Raw genomic sequence first — 15773 nt, forward strand, 5'->3', positions numbered from 1 at the left:
CCTAAAGTTTAGGATCCCAACCTGGTACCTACCCTAAAGTTTAGGATCCCAACCTGGTACCTATCCTAAAGCGTTGACTCTGAGGAGGGGGCCAGAGTGCTTTGGGGAGCTTACCAGGTCATACTCCTCGGGGTCTGCTGCCATGCCTCGCATCCCATAGCGGTGGGCATCCTTGGATAAGCGGTTGGCAAATTCCTCAGCGGTCCCCGTCTGGGAGCCATAGAACACAACGATGTTCCTCCCCTACAAGAAGTCACACACACCATCAGTGAGGCGCCCAAACCACAGGCTTCACTGGTGGTATCAGGAGACCCCACTGGGGTCAGGCAGGTAGGGCCCTCTCAGGAGCATACTCATTTTTTCCTTGCTTCCAGCTCTTTCTAAAGCACAGTTGGGACCAGCGTCTCCTTGCAGAGGCAGCCAGCCAGTCCCCTAGGTAATCTTACACACATAGCCGGTCAAGATCACACTTCTGACCCATCCTTATTAATAGGAAAACCACTACATAAAGTGGCGAGAGACTGTAACCAGTTTATATTGTACACTAGGATCCAAACATGTATATTGTACACTAAGAGTATTTTGTTAATGTACATGCAGACTTCCCAGGTACTGTGGGTTTGGTTCTAGGCCATAGTAATAAAGTGAGTCATAAAAGTCTTAGTGTTTCTTGGCCATATCAAAGTTCTGCTAACATTATGAAAAGTCAAATCTTTTGAGGATTAGCAACATATGACAGAAGTAAGTAAGTAAGTAAGCACACGCTGTTGAAAAGAAAAAATGGACTGGGTCACTATGAATCAGAACTGACTCCATGGCACTTAACAATATTAAAGGGTATTTAGACAGCTGAGAAAAGGAAAAAAAAAACAGTTGGGTTTATATTTCATACCTTATAGCATGACACATTCCTAACATACCAAATTTAACTATAAAAAAAAAATAAAAGTACTAAAAGACACCATGGAAGGATCCTTTATAGCTTTAGAGTGGGAGAAGTCTTTCAAACAATGACTTAAAACCAAGATGCCATAAAAAGAGAGAATGAGAAATCAGCGATGTAACTTTTACATTCAAAACAAAAAGACACTGGTAGCAAAGTCAAAAGACAAATTACTTGTTAGCTGTGGGGGACATGAAGGTCAGTGGGCATAAAACAGTCCACAAAGCCTATGTTCTATTCCCCACTTTGGTCACAGCAACTGAGGTCTTTAAAGGTTGCTATCACCTGGTGTAAGGAGCTCTGGTAATGCAGTGGTTACGAATCGGGCTGCTAACCTCAAGGTCGGCCGTTCAAAACTACCAGCTGTTCCATGGGAGAAAGATGAGGCTTTCTGCTCCTGTAAAGATTTACAGCCTCAAAAATCCTCTGCAGCGTCACTGTGAGTCGGAACCGACTCCTTGGTACTTAACAACATCACCTGGTGTGGCACTGTAGGATCAGCACTGGGCTGTGAAGCATAAGGTCGGCACTTCAAACTCATCAACTGCTCCATGGAAACCCTATAGAGCGTTGCTGTGAGTTGGAGCCAACTCAGTGGCACTCAACAACAACATCACCCATCAAAGGTGCAACTACTGAGTTCTCCCTGTCTGGAGTAAAAAAGAGTGAAGAAAATAAAAAACCCATAGAAAGAATTAATCCTAATTATTGAACCACAAAAACCTCAGCTTCTAGGGCCCTGAGACCAGAAGAATGAGATGATGCCCCACTACCACCATGGAATGCTCTAAAAGGAATCCCATCAGAAGGCCCTGGAGTAAGTGGGAGAAAATGGGGAACCAAACTAAAAATCATAATTAAAAATGAGGGCTGCTGGTCTGATAGGCAGCCCCCGGAATCAGTGTCCATCCAAACAACAGCCAGGCCTTTAGGGTGAACAGTAACACTCCCGAGAACATTCCTCCACACCAGATCAAAAGGGCAGCAGGTGATCAGGAATAAAGCTCAGAAGACAAGAATGGACAGGAATGAAGGAAAACAGGAATTGTAAACACAGGGAAGGAGGTAGACTGTGGGGACCGCAGTCCATGTTATGAAACAAACGGAATTTGGTGCATTTCCAATCGTTGAATAGAAAATTAATTTGCTCCATAAACATTCAGTCAAATCACAATAAAACCTTATGGGCAACATGTTGATGTCTTGTTTACCAGAGCTTGACTAGAGGAAGATAAAGAAATCTGATAAAGGAAGTAAATGTAAATTGCTACAATTTGATGAACTTAACCTATCCTTACGGATGTAGTAGCTCAAAATGGAGTCCTGGTATGGTACTGTGGGTTAATGCGCCAGACTGTAAAGTCAGTTTGAACTGCAAGGTCGGTTGCTCCTTGGAAACCCTACACAAGATTGTTATGGATCGGAAATAACTTTGATGGCACTTAACAATAACAAAGCTCAAAATACCAACCGAGAGGGAAGGAGTCTTTACATCAAGGATCAAGCCTGTCTCCTCTGTATACATAAGTTGATAGGGATGGGCAACTTCAACACTGGCTATCTAAAATGTTGTTGTTAAGTGCCGTCAAGTCGATTCCAATCCACAGCGACCCTGTACAGGGTTTCCGAGGAGCGGCTGGTGAGCTTGAACTGCCGACCTTGCAGTTCAAATGTCTTTGCAGTCTGGCGCTTTAATCCACAGCACCACACCAGGACTCCATGGGTGGGGGGGTAGGGGAGGGTGCTATAAAGACAAGAAGTGGCTGGCTTACAAGTTTTCAAGAGGGAGTTTAGTTTCACAGTGTGTGGGGGAAGGTAGAATCCCCACTGAATAGTTTTCATCTTGCCTAGACAGGTCTGGTGAAAGGAGATGGGGATAAGATTCTTATGATTTAATAGTGAGTAATTGTTACCATGACTAATTGCAATTGTCACAACTGTAAAGGTAGAAGTTTTGTAACAGAGGAGGAGGGTAGTTAATCTTACAGTCCAGGAACAGATAGGACCCTAGGACCATCAAGGGAGAAGAGCTCGAGTGAAATGTGGGACCCTATCCAGAGAAGCAGCAACACCAGAGATGGAGGCAGAGATGAGGACTCTGGACTCATGGAAAGAGAAAGGTTGAGTGCTGGCAGCCAGGAGGCAGGGTTGTAAAATGTGCCCTTTGGTTGTTTAAATGATTACATATGCCTGAGTGGTTTTGTGTATATCAAAAAGCCAATAAAACACCAGAGGGAATAGAACACTATTGAATACATTCAATACTGTTGAATGGAGATGCACGGAAGGGATTGTAATCATTACAGTGAAACAAAATATGATAGAGGCTTCCGGAAAAACATGGCGGATCGGGTGGAAGTGTAGTGACGAGCTCTGCTGAGAACAACACACACTACTGGACCAAGAAGGCTCAGGGAATGGTCCTAGTACTCTGAACCACATATAATGGAATATTTAGAAGGTTGGAAGACTTACAGCTGGGGAGTTTGTGGCAGAAGCAAGAAATCCATTGCTTCCTGGTTCGGGATGCTCAGCTGCTCCAGGAGCCGCCATTTTGTGTGGGGCCAACTGGGGAAAGGATTGGAGCAGCCACAGACGCCTGACAGAGCCGCAGAGATAGAGTCTAGGAGCGGAGGTCCCTAGGACCATCAAGGGAGAAGAGCAGAGAGCGGGACCCTACCCAGAGAAGCAGTGATGCCTGAAATGGAGCCAGAGATGATGACGTGGAGCGATGGAGCAGCTGGAGACTTTAGATCCAGAGAGGGAGAGCGACTGTGTGCTGAAGACCTGGGGGATACGGGGGTAGGGGAGGGGAAGGATTGCATGGAGGGGATTGTAACCATGACAATGAGACAATATACGATAGAATGAATGTAAAACTAATGTTCTCCCATGTAAACTATCACATAACTCACAATAAAACATTAAAAAAAATTATAGAATGAGTGCAAAACTGATGTTCTCCCATGTAAACTATCACTCAATTCACAATAAAAGCTTTAAAAAGAAAACAACAACAAAAATTATGGGCAAAACATGTCAGTAGAGGATTTACAAAAATGGAAAAAAATTTGCCATCCAAACATGAAAATCTGCTTGACTTTGTAAGAAAAATGCACATTAAACACACACTGAGAGATCAGTTTTTAACTTAGAAAACTAGCAAAAAATCCAAATGTGATCAACTCCTGGCAAAGCAGTAGGGGTTCTCATCCACTGCTCACGAGTGTTGTCCATTGTTGTTGTTGGTAGGGGCCATCGAGTCAGTACTGACTCATAGTGACCTTATGTATAACAGAACGAAACACTGCCCGGTCCTGGGCCAACCTCACTACTGTTGGCATACTTGAGCCAACTGATGCTGCTCTTTTGCCAATCCATCGCGCTGGGGGTCTTCCTCTTTTTCTCTGACCCCTCCACCTTACCAAACATGATATCCTTCTCCAGTGACTGGTCCCTCCTGACAACATGTCCAAAGTATGAGAGACAAAGTTTGGCTATCCTGCCCTCCAAGGAACACTCTGGCTGCACTTCTTCCAACACAGAATATTGAAAGCCCATGGCACTTTCAATATTCTCCTCCAACACCAAAACTGAAAAGCATCAATTCTTCTAGGGTCTTCCTTATTCACTGCCCAACTTTGGCATGCATATGAGGTTATTGAAAATACCATGGCTTGGGTCAGGCGCACCTTAGTCCTCAAACTGACATCTTTGCTCTTCAACACTTTAGAAAGGTCGTGTGCGGCAGATTTGCCTAATGCAATACACGGTTTGATTTCTTGACTGCTGCTTCCATGAGTGTTGATAGTTGATCCAAGAAGAATGAAGTCCTTGACAACTTCAATCTTATCTCCATTTATACGGATGTTGTTTATCGGTCCAGTGGTGAGGATTTTTGTTTTCTTTACAGTGAGGTGCACCCATACTGAAGGCTGTGGTCTTTAATCTTCATCAGTAAGTATTTTTTATGTCATCTTTGTTTTCAGCAAACATATTGAAGGTTATTAATGAGTCTTCCTTCAGTCTTGATGCCACGTTCTTCTGGTAAAATACATCGCTGCCATATAACTTTCCTAATTTTAAGCCATTCAGTGTCTCCTGTGTTTGAATGACTGCCTCTTAGTCTATGTACAGGTTCCTCATGAGCACAATGAAGTCTCTGGAATACTCATTCTTTGCAATGTTGGCCATAGCTTGTCATGATCCACACAATCAAAAGCTTTTTTTATAGTCAATAAAGCACAGGTAAAGATCTTTTTGGTAGTCTCTGCTTTCAGCCAAGATCCATTGGACGTCAGCAAGGATATCCCTTGTTCTACGTTCTTGTTTGAATCTGGCTTGAAAATCTGGTGGTTCTCCGTCAGTGTACTGCTGTAGTCATTTTTAAATGACCTTTAGCGAAATTTTACTTGCATGTGATAGTCTGATAAATTTCTGCATTCCACTGGGGTACCTCTCTTTGGTGTAATCCCTAGGGAGGGCAATTTGAAGGCTCTATTCCCCTTAACAAGTGCAAATACTTTTTAATCCAACAATTTCACTCCTGGGATTTTGTATTGTATTTGTTTTTATCTGTTTCTAGTTGTCTGTCTGTACAGAAGCTCTAGAAGTGCATGTAACATGCTAAGAGCAGGTACTTTACATGGAAGAGGCATGAAGAGTGACAAGGACATGAGGGGGGCGTTTCCCAGAATAGTTTTGCCATGTGAGTGTGGTACCTATTCATCCAATTAAAGAATTCCACAGAAACAGACACGCAATAAGATGGTAACTTCATAATGACCACAGCTGTGTGAGGTGAACATGCGCTGGTGGTCAGAGCCTGGAGTAGACGGGAAGCCATCATGAGTCACGTCCACGCTCAGCCCACTGTCTTCACGTTCATTCTGAGTCACAGAGCGACTACAGGGCAGAGTGGAACTGCCCCATGGGTGCCAACCTTTACAAAGCAGACTGCCTCATTTTTTTCTCAAGGAGCGGCTGGCGGGTTCCAAATACCAAGCCTTCAGGAAAGAGCCTGGTGCTTAATCTATAGCGCCATTGCTTTTGCTGGTGTCAAGTGTCGCCAAGTCAGTTCCAACTCCTAACCACCCTGCATAGGGTCTCCAGGGATATAAATCTCTGTGGCAGCAAAAAATCTCATCTTGGTCCCACAGAGCGGTTGGTGGCTCCAACTGCCGACCTTGTGGTTCACAGTCCAGTGGTCCTCTATGGAGGCGCAGTGCTCCCTGCGGAGGCGCAGTAGGACCCTCACCAGGCGTTTCTGTTGGGAAGTGCTGTTGCATCAGTTCTGAATCACAGGGCGATACTGTATCAAGTTTCTGAGGATCGCTGGTAAATTAGGGAGGGGCTGTGTGACCCTGCAGGATAATGCGCTGGATTACAAGGTCTGCAGTTCAAACCCACCAGTCGCTCCACCGAAACCCTATACAGGGTTGGAATTGACTTGACGGCACTTAACAACAACATTCTTATTATGGGATACCTGGTATGTTGTAGGATAAGCACTCGACTGCAAGGACAGAGGTTCAAACCCACCACTCGCTCCTTGGAAACCCTACGCAGGGTCGCTACGAGTTGGAATGGACTCGATGGCATTTAACAAGAACAATTCTTATAATATGGTTTGTTCAAAAAGTTAACTGCCAGAGGACAAAGCAAACCTTCCAGCCACAGCGAAGCAGCTTTGGGCTTTGGTCAAACAAGAAGGTCCACACAAGGGGGCCAGTCTCGCTCAGTTGCCGCCACTCCCTCCTAGTCAGGGGGTTCCTCCCGCCTAGTGGCGCTGGTCTTTTGCTGGACTGCTCAGCTTGACCACTAGGGCCAGGACACGCCAAGAAGAACGCAGGCAGAACAAACTCACCGTCTTCTTCATCTTTTCCACGAAGCTGCTATCTTTGACCGAGGAGGAGGTCCTGGAAAACACAAGTGTTTGAAACACATGAGAGGCAGCTGTCATGGGAGCACATCCGGGGGTAGCTCAGCCCTGGCTCTGTCACTCCCCAGGGACCAAGTCAGCAGCTGGCCTCGGGTCCAGCACTAGGGCTGTGAGAGGCAGGACCAGGCCTCCTGTCCGCACCCGGGTAGGTGCGTATTTGTTTGCTTCAAACAAAGAAGTGCCAAGGTATTCACTGTTCTGTCTCTCACCACCTCCAGCCAACAAGGTATCACAGCCTCATCTCAACTCTGCCTTAATCCACATTTTCCAGTCCCTGCCTCACACAGCAACCAATATGGCCAGGCCACCACTCTGCCCCACTCGGAAAGGTCCAGTGGTTTCCACGCCCTTTCAGAGTCCATCCCAGCCTCTGGTGCCACTGGCCTCCACAAACCAGAAAAGGATGTACGGACTTCTACCCCACTTCCTACGATAACCAAGGAGCAGATGGGTAAACTGATAATGCCTGGGACTTTGTTCAGGTCATTACCTCTACCTCCACCCTCCTCATCTTCTCCATCTCAAGGTGCGGCTCCACTTCCGCTGCACTGGGGCCAAATGGCACTCCTCCCTCCTCTGTGGCCCTGGGAACTTTCTATACTAGGAATTGGGTCTGTCCCCTGCAGCACCTGAGAGGCATCACCACTGCCCAGCACATGACCATCCTCAGGACTGGCCTGCAAGTGGCCTAACCGTCCACCCACTCTCCACTCCTGACCAGCCAGCTTCTCGATTTCTCCCTATTACATGCTGCTCTTTTTCTTGTCTCTTCTCCATACCCGAGTGTCACCAAGCCTCACCTAGGACTGAGTAAATGAGGTTTAAAATCCTGGTCTCGGAGAGCTAGGTGGGAAAAGGTTTACCTTTCTTTGGATGGTAAATCTTAAGGATGTCTGAACGGAGGCCAGTCTGAGTCAAGTGACCAGGCTGCACATGAAAAGACATTTGTCTTCATTTAAAGCCATGAAAGCAGGACCAGTGGAGGGCAGCCATCAGCAGAGGTGAAGATACAAATGGGCTTCAGACAGTTCGTGGAAAAACTGTATTATTTTTCAATTCCATTTTTCCACAAACTTTTTGAAGTCCCCTTGTATTTGAAAAAGGTCTTGAGAATATAAACCATTCCTGTATTCACATCAGAAACGGAGAAAACGTATCAACGGATTTGAACAGGCAATTTTTGTGTACTTGTTTGGTCTTTTTTAAACTTGGTATTATGAACTGGGTGAAGGTTTACAGAGCAGAGCCGTTTCCCACTCAACAATCATACACACTGTGTTCCATGTCATAGAATGCAGTTCCCACAATGTAACAGCATCCTACCTCCTCCTGTGTTTCCTGTCTCCATTCCTCCTCCTTCCCTAGCCCTCCTAAGCTTTGTCCTTGGGTCGGAGCTGCCCTCTGGATGATTCTAAGGGGTGCCTACCCCCTAGAGTTACCGCTTCTGCTGCTGTTGCTAAGCACTGTTGAATCGGTTCTGACTCATAGCGACCCTGCATAGGGTTTTCTGGGAGCAGCTGGTAGGTTTGAACCACCAAACTTGCAGTTAGCACTTCAGTGCTTATCCTATGGTGCCACATCAGGACTCCATCCCCATTATGTCGTCATTACTAAATGCCACTGAGTCGGTTCTGACTCAGTGACCCTGCATAGGGTTATAAATCTATTTTCTGGCTGAAAACTGAACCAGGGGGGTGAGTTCATTTCCAGACCTGAATGGTGACCACAGGCCAGAGTCCCAGTGTTGGAGACCACCGTGGGGAATGGCTGGAGGCAGGGGCTTCCGTTTGCACAATGTCATGAGGAAGCAGGAATCTGCCATAGGTACTCTGACAGAAAACCGACTGGGTACAAGATGGGTAAATGTGCTAACCGACACTCGGTGTTATGCTTCCATGAGACCTATTACTATATGAACCTAGAACGGTTTTGTTTATGTTAAAACGCCTTCCCAGCGGACCGTACATAGTCCTTTGATGCTAATGTGATGGATGACATCCTGGGGGGCTGGAGGAAAGCAAGAAAATAAAGCTGGAGACAAGCCTTGTCTCAGAGCTCTTGGTCTTTGATATCATGAGTCTTGCTGTCTCCCTGATCTCTAACGTGTATCTTTGTCTTATTGTTGAAGCTGCGTCGTCTCCAAAGTTACTGAGGTTTGAGCTGGTCTCGGACATCCCAGGGATTCCACCCACCTCTATCCAACCAACCAACCAACCAACCAAAAAAAACAACCACCCAAACCCCACATTTTCTTACAGAGAGTATCCAAGTGCCCAAAATACATATGGTAAGATGCAGTATTACTTATCAGAAAAATACAGATTAAAAACCACCATGAGCTATATTATAACCCATTAGGAAAAAGGGGAGCCCTGGTGTGGTAATGTAGGATCAGCACTGGCTGGGGTAAGAAAACCACAAGATCGGCGGTTCAAACCCACCAGCCACTCCTTGGAAACCCTATACAGGGGTGCAATAAGATGGAACCAACTGGATGGCACTTAACAACAACAGGACAACGCAAAAGACTGACAACATCACACATACTAGCCCAGCTGTGAAGAGCGAGAATCTCCACACATTATCTATCGGCAGAGGTATGATACGGCAGAACTACCATAGAAAGCTGTTTGGCAGTCTCTTCTGAAACTGCATTTGAGCTCACCCTATGCCATAAATTGAACTGTGTCTTCCCCTTGACCCTGTTCTTTCTCCTTGACCCTGTGACTTCCCGTGCTTTAAAAAAAAAAAAAAAAAAAAAGTGTACTACAAAGAAGAAATGGGAAAGAGGGAAACATCAAAATACATATACACACGCTATAACCCCCCACCTACATAACAAGAATGTCGGTTAGAGCAAACAGTCTGGTGTCTGTGGCAACTCTTATAGAGGGGGATGGTTTCTCTTTGGATGTCTTTGCAGAGCTGTTTAGACACGTGATGCTAATCAAGACGAATGTATCAGAAGGTTCATGTTTAAGTACCTGCTAGACTTTAGTTACCAGAGCCCTGGTGTAGTACTGTAGGATAAGCACTGGACTGCAAAGTCGGTTTGAACCGCAAGGTCAGCGGTTCAAACTCACCAGTCATTCCTCAGAAAGTCTCCACAGGGTCACTCTGAGTCAGAATCCTGGGTCAGTAACAGTGACAATTTTCTGACTAGGAGGGAGGTGGCTCTATAGGAGAAACAATGGACTGTGAACTGCAACATTGGTAGTTTGAGCTCACAGCCACTCTGTAGGAGAAACATGAAGCTTTCTGCTCCTGCAAAGATTTATAGCCTTGGAAACCCTATACAGGATCGGTGAGCTGGAACAGACTCCATGGCACTTAACAACAACAAAGGTTTTTTACTAAGGAACCCCTGGTGGCGTGGTGGGTAAAAACTTACATTGCTGACCGAAAGGTAGATGACTTAAACCCATCAGCCATACCATGGGAAAAAGATGAGGCTGCCTGCCTCTGGAAAGATACCTCAGTCCCACAGGGCCTATGAATCCCAAGGTGAGGGTTAGGTGTTTACTGCAATAGTAGCTCCAGGAGCAAAGCTGGCTTCAGTGCCCAAGGGTTCCCTGGGAGCAAAGCCAATTTACATCTCCTCTCCTCCTCCAGAGGTTCCAATCTTGCCCCCAGTTCCAAAGAAAGGAGCCAACTGGGATCCAGCTGCCCAGACATTTCTACCCAACAACGTCCCAGGAGCACAGAGCAGGCAGGTCCACACTGACCCCATAGCCCAGCATTCCCCAGGTAGGCCTGTCCCGCAGAGCAGTACAGCCCTCAAATCTGCCTTTTCCCCTCACTCCCAGTTCTAACCCACACTAGACATTTTGGCCCACATGCCCACCCACAAACAGCCCATCTTCACGCTCCCCTGGCCCGGAGGTGTCGCACGCAGGCAGAACTAACTTCAGGACCAGTGACCAGGAAGGAGGTTTACATAGTCCCTGGAAACAATCGTACTGGCTGTTGGTCCCTGAGACTATGGTCTAGAAAAGGGGGAGGTATGCCCTGGGTCAGTACACACACAACACACACACACTTATAAGCACACATTTATATACGTGCAGAAGTAAACGTACATGTTGTTGTTAGTACCGTCAAGTCACTACTGACTCATAGGGACCCTGTACAGGACTTCTGAGGAGCAGCCAGTGGATCTGAACCGCTGACCTTGTGGTTCATCGTCTAGTGAGTATCCTAAAGCACCACACCAGGAAGGGTAAGTTAGTGGAAACATTCCATTTTTTAACTGTATTTTCCTGTGAATGTTTTGAAGCCCCCTTGTGTCTCACACAGCTCCTGTGTTTCCTCTGTTCCTGACACCTGACACCTTTCTTGTGTCCCCTCCAGCTCTGCCCTAACAAGGCCTCTGCTTCAGAAAGAGGGCCCCTCCTCACGGCAGTGCTGGCCTGAGCCCCACCTTCTGCTGGACCAGGTAATATGCTCGGTCTGTTGGTGCTCATCCGTGTAACTCTTGCTTTCCTTCAAAACCCCGGCCAATTACCTACTCTGCCAGCTACGGTGGGCCAACACCACCAGTTCCTCCAGTGTTTTTCTACTTGATGGGCTTCAGAGCCCTGGGAGCAGAGTGGATTAAGAGCCGTTTGAATCTACCAGTCTCTCCGAGGGAGAAAGATGAGGCTTTCTTCTCCCATAAGATTTACTGCTTCGGAAACCCTATACTGGGACGCTGTCAGTTAGGAGCAATTAGACAGCACACCGTCACCATCAACAACCTTGACCCTGATCTCCAGGTAACAAGAAGGTCTCTGGTTTCTAATGATCACTTTTCTTCCTCTAATGAACACATCAACTTTTGTAATAAGAAAATAAAAACGACCTTTTAAAGAAACGTGTTATGTAAGGATAGATAAGAGAGAGAGAGATTTTGATATTGAAGGCTCCAAAAAAGTCACTAAGAACAGTTAAACCTTGAGTTGGAGCCCTAGTGTTACAGTGGTTAAGTGCTTGGCTGCTAACCTGAAGGTTAGTGGTTCGAACCCACCAATTGCTCCATGGGAGAGCGATGTGGCCATCTGCCTCTGTAAAGATTTACAGTCTTGGAAATCCTATGGGCAGCTCTCCTCTCTCCTAGTGTCACTGGGAGTCAGAAATGGATTTAACAGGAAGGCTGAGTAAGGAGACCCATACCAGATAAGATATTCTAAATACCAACAGGAAACCTCTACAACCCCATTTCCCAACACACCACCTGCTACAATCTCTTGGCTGCTTTAACTTTTTAGTTTCTCCAGGACTTTGCATACACTGTTCCCTCTTCCTAGAAAGCCTTTCCTCCACCCTTGCCCCACAGAATTCTATTAATCCTTTAAGACAGAACTGACCATTTTCTTTTCTGAGTAACTTTCCTGGCCTCTCAAATAGTCAGGTGATTTGTCACCATCTTCAGTACAGCGCATTCGGTGTTGACGCCCCTTATACACATTGCTGAATTTGACGTCTGACTTGAGTAATTTTGGTGGGGGCAGCAGGTGAGGTATGTGGATATTTCTTTGTCATTCGCATGATGTGTAGCATCCGGGGTTTTCTGTCAGTCTGTCTGGAGTCCTCTACCCAGCATGAGGTAGACAGAGGGGCTGAGGGGGACTCTAGGGGTGGGGAGCTGTGCTACCTCTGAGACGGTCAGACATCAGCTCCTGTCTTTTCTCAAACAAGTGTTTCCACAGATGCTGCATTTTGAAGAAGGTGGATTTTGAAGGCTTGCTGAAGGAAGGAACAAGAGGCCAACCCTGCTGGCCTGTGAGCACCAGGCTGGTCTTCTGTACTATGTGGGGCAGGCATTGTGCCAGGCACCAACGCATGGCGCTACACCAAGGCTGCCTACACCTTCAGAAGGCCAGGCATCCTGTTGGGGAAGGTCAGGCTCTGTGACAAATCTCAGCTGGAAGGGAGAGGCTAGGGTTAGGAGGAAAGACTTGGGTTCAAATCCATCAGGTCTGGGAGCGGACCAGCCCTGCCCTCTCTGGGCTCAGCTCTCTTACTTACATCTCCACATCTGGATCTCAGTAGCTGGCCGCTGAAAGTTCACTAACAACCCAAGGGAGAAAGAAGAGGGTACTGAGTTTGCTGTGATTTCGCAGACACCCTGGGGTCCAGGAGGTGTATGCTAAGACGCAACTGGATGCATCCGATGGGACGCAAAAGCTCCTTTGCTTCTCAGAGACAGACAACGGTTCCCACGAGAGAAAGCCACAGGACCCCAGGCTGCCTCAGGACTTCCGGATGAAGAGCGGGCTGCCAGGGGTGAGCTCAGCTTGGGGACGGGATCGGAAGGGAGGAGGGCCTTGGTTTGGCCTCCCTGCTGCATCAGCACAGAGCAGGGCAAAGTCAGGGGCGCTCTCAGGCAGCTTTAGCTGTTACATCCCAAGGCTGACCATGGAGGGTGAAGGCTTCTTCCGGAAGTGTAAGCAGGTCTGAAAGGTCTGGCATTTGTCTCTTCTTGAGCTTGAGCCGCAGAGGGGAGGAGTGAACCCTTCTACTCCAGAGATGGTATCCAGAGGATCTGGGCAGGCAGTCCATGGGGCACAGGCAACCCAAGGAGACTTATACAGCCCCTGTTCCTCTAGGTTACCGCTCCCGAACAGTGCAATTTCTCTATCTTCCTGCTGGTGAGACACTCCATCCTCACCCCAAAAGCTCAGCTGTGAAGCTCTGAGGAGCAGAACTCACCTGGTCAGCCAGAAAAGGTTCACCTCCCACCTGAGAGCTTCAGACCTGGACCTTCAAGTGGAACCTGATCTTCCACACCAAAGGAGTCTATGCCAGGGCCTGCCTGTAGTTTCCAGTCCTCACCCCTTTGTTCAGAATCCACCTTGCAGTCCTCTGCAGCCCGCAACCCCTTGCTTAAAGGGGACCCCAGTGCCTATGCTCACCGCCCGCCCCCCCCCGCAACTTTGGGGAACACGCCTGAAGAGTACTCCCAACTCCGTGGCTCAAATAACACAGTGCTCTCTCCCACGTTTCCAGAGTGTGCCCTTGCCTAGGAAGAAGTTCCAGCCACACTCAAGAATGGGTGCCAGGTGTCCCCTAGCCCAAGGGCCAGCAACCCAGTCAGCTGCTGCTTAGAACCCTGTCTGGAACTGACCTTCTCAGGGTTGGCTCCTCCCGCGGAGATGAGTATGTGCAACCCATGGTGTCTCACTCCCAACTCCAGGACTTTAGGGGAGGAAAAAAAAAAAAAAAAAGGCTACTGTTTGCTCTTGGAAGTCAGCAGGGAGCCAGTGAGTACAAAGCCGTGCTCCACCATCCTCAGTCATAAGTTGTGGGGCAGAGGCAGGCTGTGTTCCCAGCCAACCTCAAGTCCTCTAGGGTTCTCCTCTGAGCCCCTGGCTGCATCCGTCCCCACAAGCCTGGAAACACTGTAACATCTGGCAGTTCCAACAGGGAAAAAATCAGGGCTCAAGAGTGAAACCTCCCGTCATCCCCTGCGGCTCAGGCCCGGCACCCCTCCTCTTTCTGTATGGACCGAGGGAAGGAGAAAACCTTTCCAACTCTGGCTTGGGTCTCCTTGGTAACTGTTTATAGCAGAACCCTTCTCCCCACGCCCTCTCCCTTTCCTATTAAAAAAAAAAAAGTCAGCTGAATGCAGCAATTCTAGACACTAAAATGCACAGTTGTGAGGTTGCTATGGCATTGATCCTGCTGCCCGAGGATCTCGCAGTAAATTAGATCTGGTCCCCGTCTTCCTCCACACAAAAGCACTGTGGTCCCACAGAACCGGAGGCACAGGGTACACTATATTAGCCTTGTCTAGCCCCTGTGTACTTGGAAGCTCCCCGTGCTGTCAAACGCAACACAGACGATCAATGCGTGCAAGGGGAATCTTTGCAACATTCCATTTGCTGCTGAGATGTTCTCTGCAGGAGCACCCCTTCCAAGACTCCTGAGCACAAGAAGTTAATCAGGACGTTTAAGTATTCGTGCAGAGAAGCAGCTGGCCCAGGCCTGGGGTCCAGAGACCACATGGTCTCAGAACAGAGCACAAAAGGTTCCAATTAGGGCCGTACATTCCTAAATTAGGAGCAGGAGTCTTTCTGGTTCAGGCTTTAGAAGTCAGTTGCAGTTCACCACGTGGAGAAATTGAATAGGGGGGGCTGGGCACAAGTGCCGAGTCATCAGGACAAGGACTCGCTACAATGCCCCTGGTGTGATTCACTTTGTTTCCACTCCCCAGCAATACTGAGAAGGATTTCTGAAGACAGCAATGCACATCAACTTTTCTGAACAGCAGAATGCTTTCTGGGACTCTCCCCTACCATTGGCCACATATGGGGAAGTTGCTTTTGAACAGCTCCTTCCAGAGTCTAGGGTCTGGCGGTCAAGTTTTGCAGTCTCTGGGTAATAGGCACCCAAGGTCAGAGACATAATAACATTAGCAGTGGCAGGCAGCGCAGATAGGAGGACAGATTGCAACAGGTAGAGTCGACTCTAGGGTTGGGAACCAAAGAGGGTGCTGCCAGTTTAGCTGGGTACCCTCTTTTCATGTTTTCAGTCACAGTGGCAGAAGGTGAATGGTCTCAAAGTCTGGCCCTCAGTGAAAGCAGACTGGCTCACTGAAAACGAGATCAAAGAGCCCCTGCCACCGTGTGCAATCAGAGGGGGTGAGCAGCAGTAACGCCAAGAGGGAAAGTAAGAGGAGCCGTGAGCAGAGCAGTCCTGGCTTGCAATTCTACTTCTAGCACTTGTTAGCTATGTAACCTTGGGCAAGTTACTCAATCTTGGAGTCACCTAGCCATCTGTCAAATGGGAAAACACCATTCTCTTCACTGGGTCGTGAGGATCACAGAGTATTGGCATAGGATTCCTCCTTTGAACTCTGAAGTCTCTGCTATTGGTGCCCTGTTCCCAACCTTTCATCCTACACCCCCC

The 15773-nt window shown here is 47.7% G+C and overlaps 1 protein-coding gene across 1 annotated transcript in view; it reads right to left on the reverse strand.

Annotated features, from left to right (window-relative positions):
- The window catches only part of POR (P450 (cytochrome) oxidoreductase), a 32518-nt gene that overhangs the window by 6647 nt on the left and 10098 nt on the right, over positions 1-15773 (reverse strand). Inside the window, exons 2-3 of the mRNA XM_006859685.1 lie at positions 6810-6861; positions 115-243 (exon numbers count right to left, since the gene is read on the reverse strand). Of these exons, the coding sequence (XP_006859747.1) occupies positions 115-243; positions 6810-6861 (181 nt within the window). The remainder of the gene's footprint in view (positions 1-114; positions 244-6809; positions 6862-15773) is intronic.

This window comes from Chrysochloris asiatica, unplaced genomic scaffold, assembly GCF_000296735.1.
Source record: "Chrysochloris asiatica unplaced genomic scaffold, ChrAsi1.0 scaffold00034, whole genome shotgun sequence".
NCBI classification, from domain to species: Eukaryota; Metazoa; Chordata; class Mammalia; order Afrosoricida; family Chrysochloridae; genus Chrysochloris; species Chrysochloris asiatica.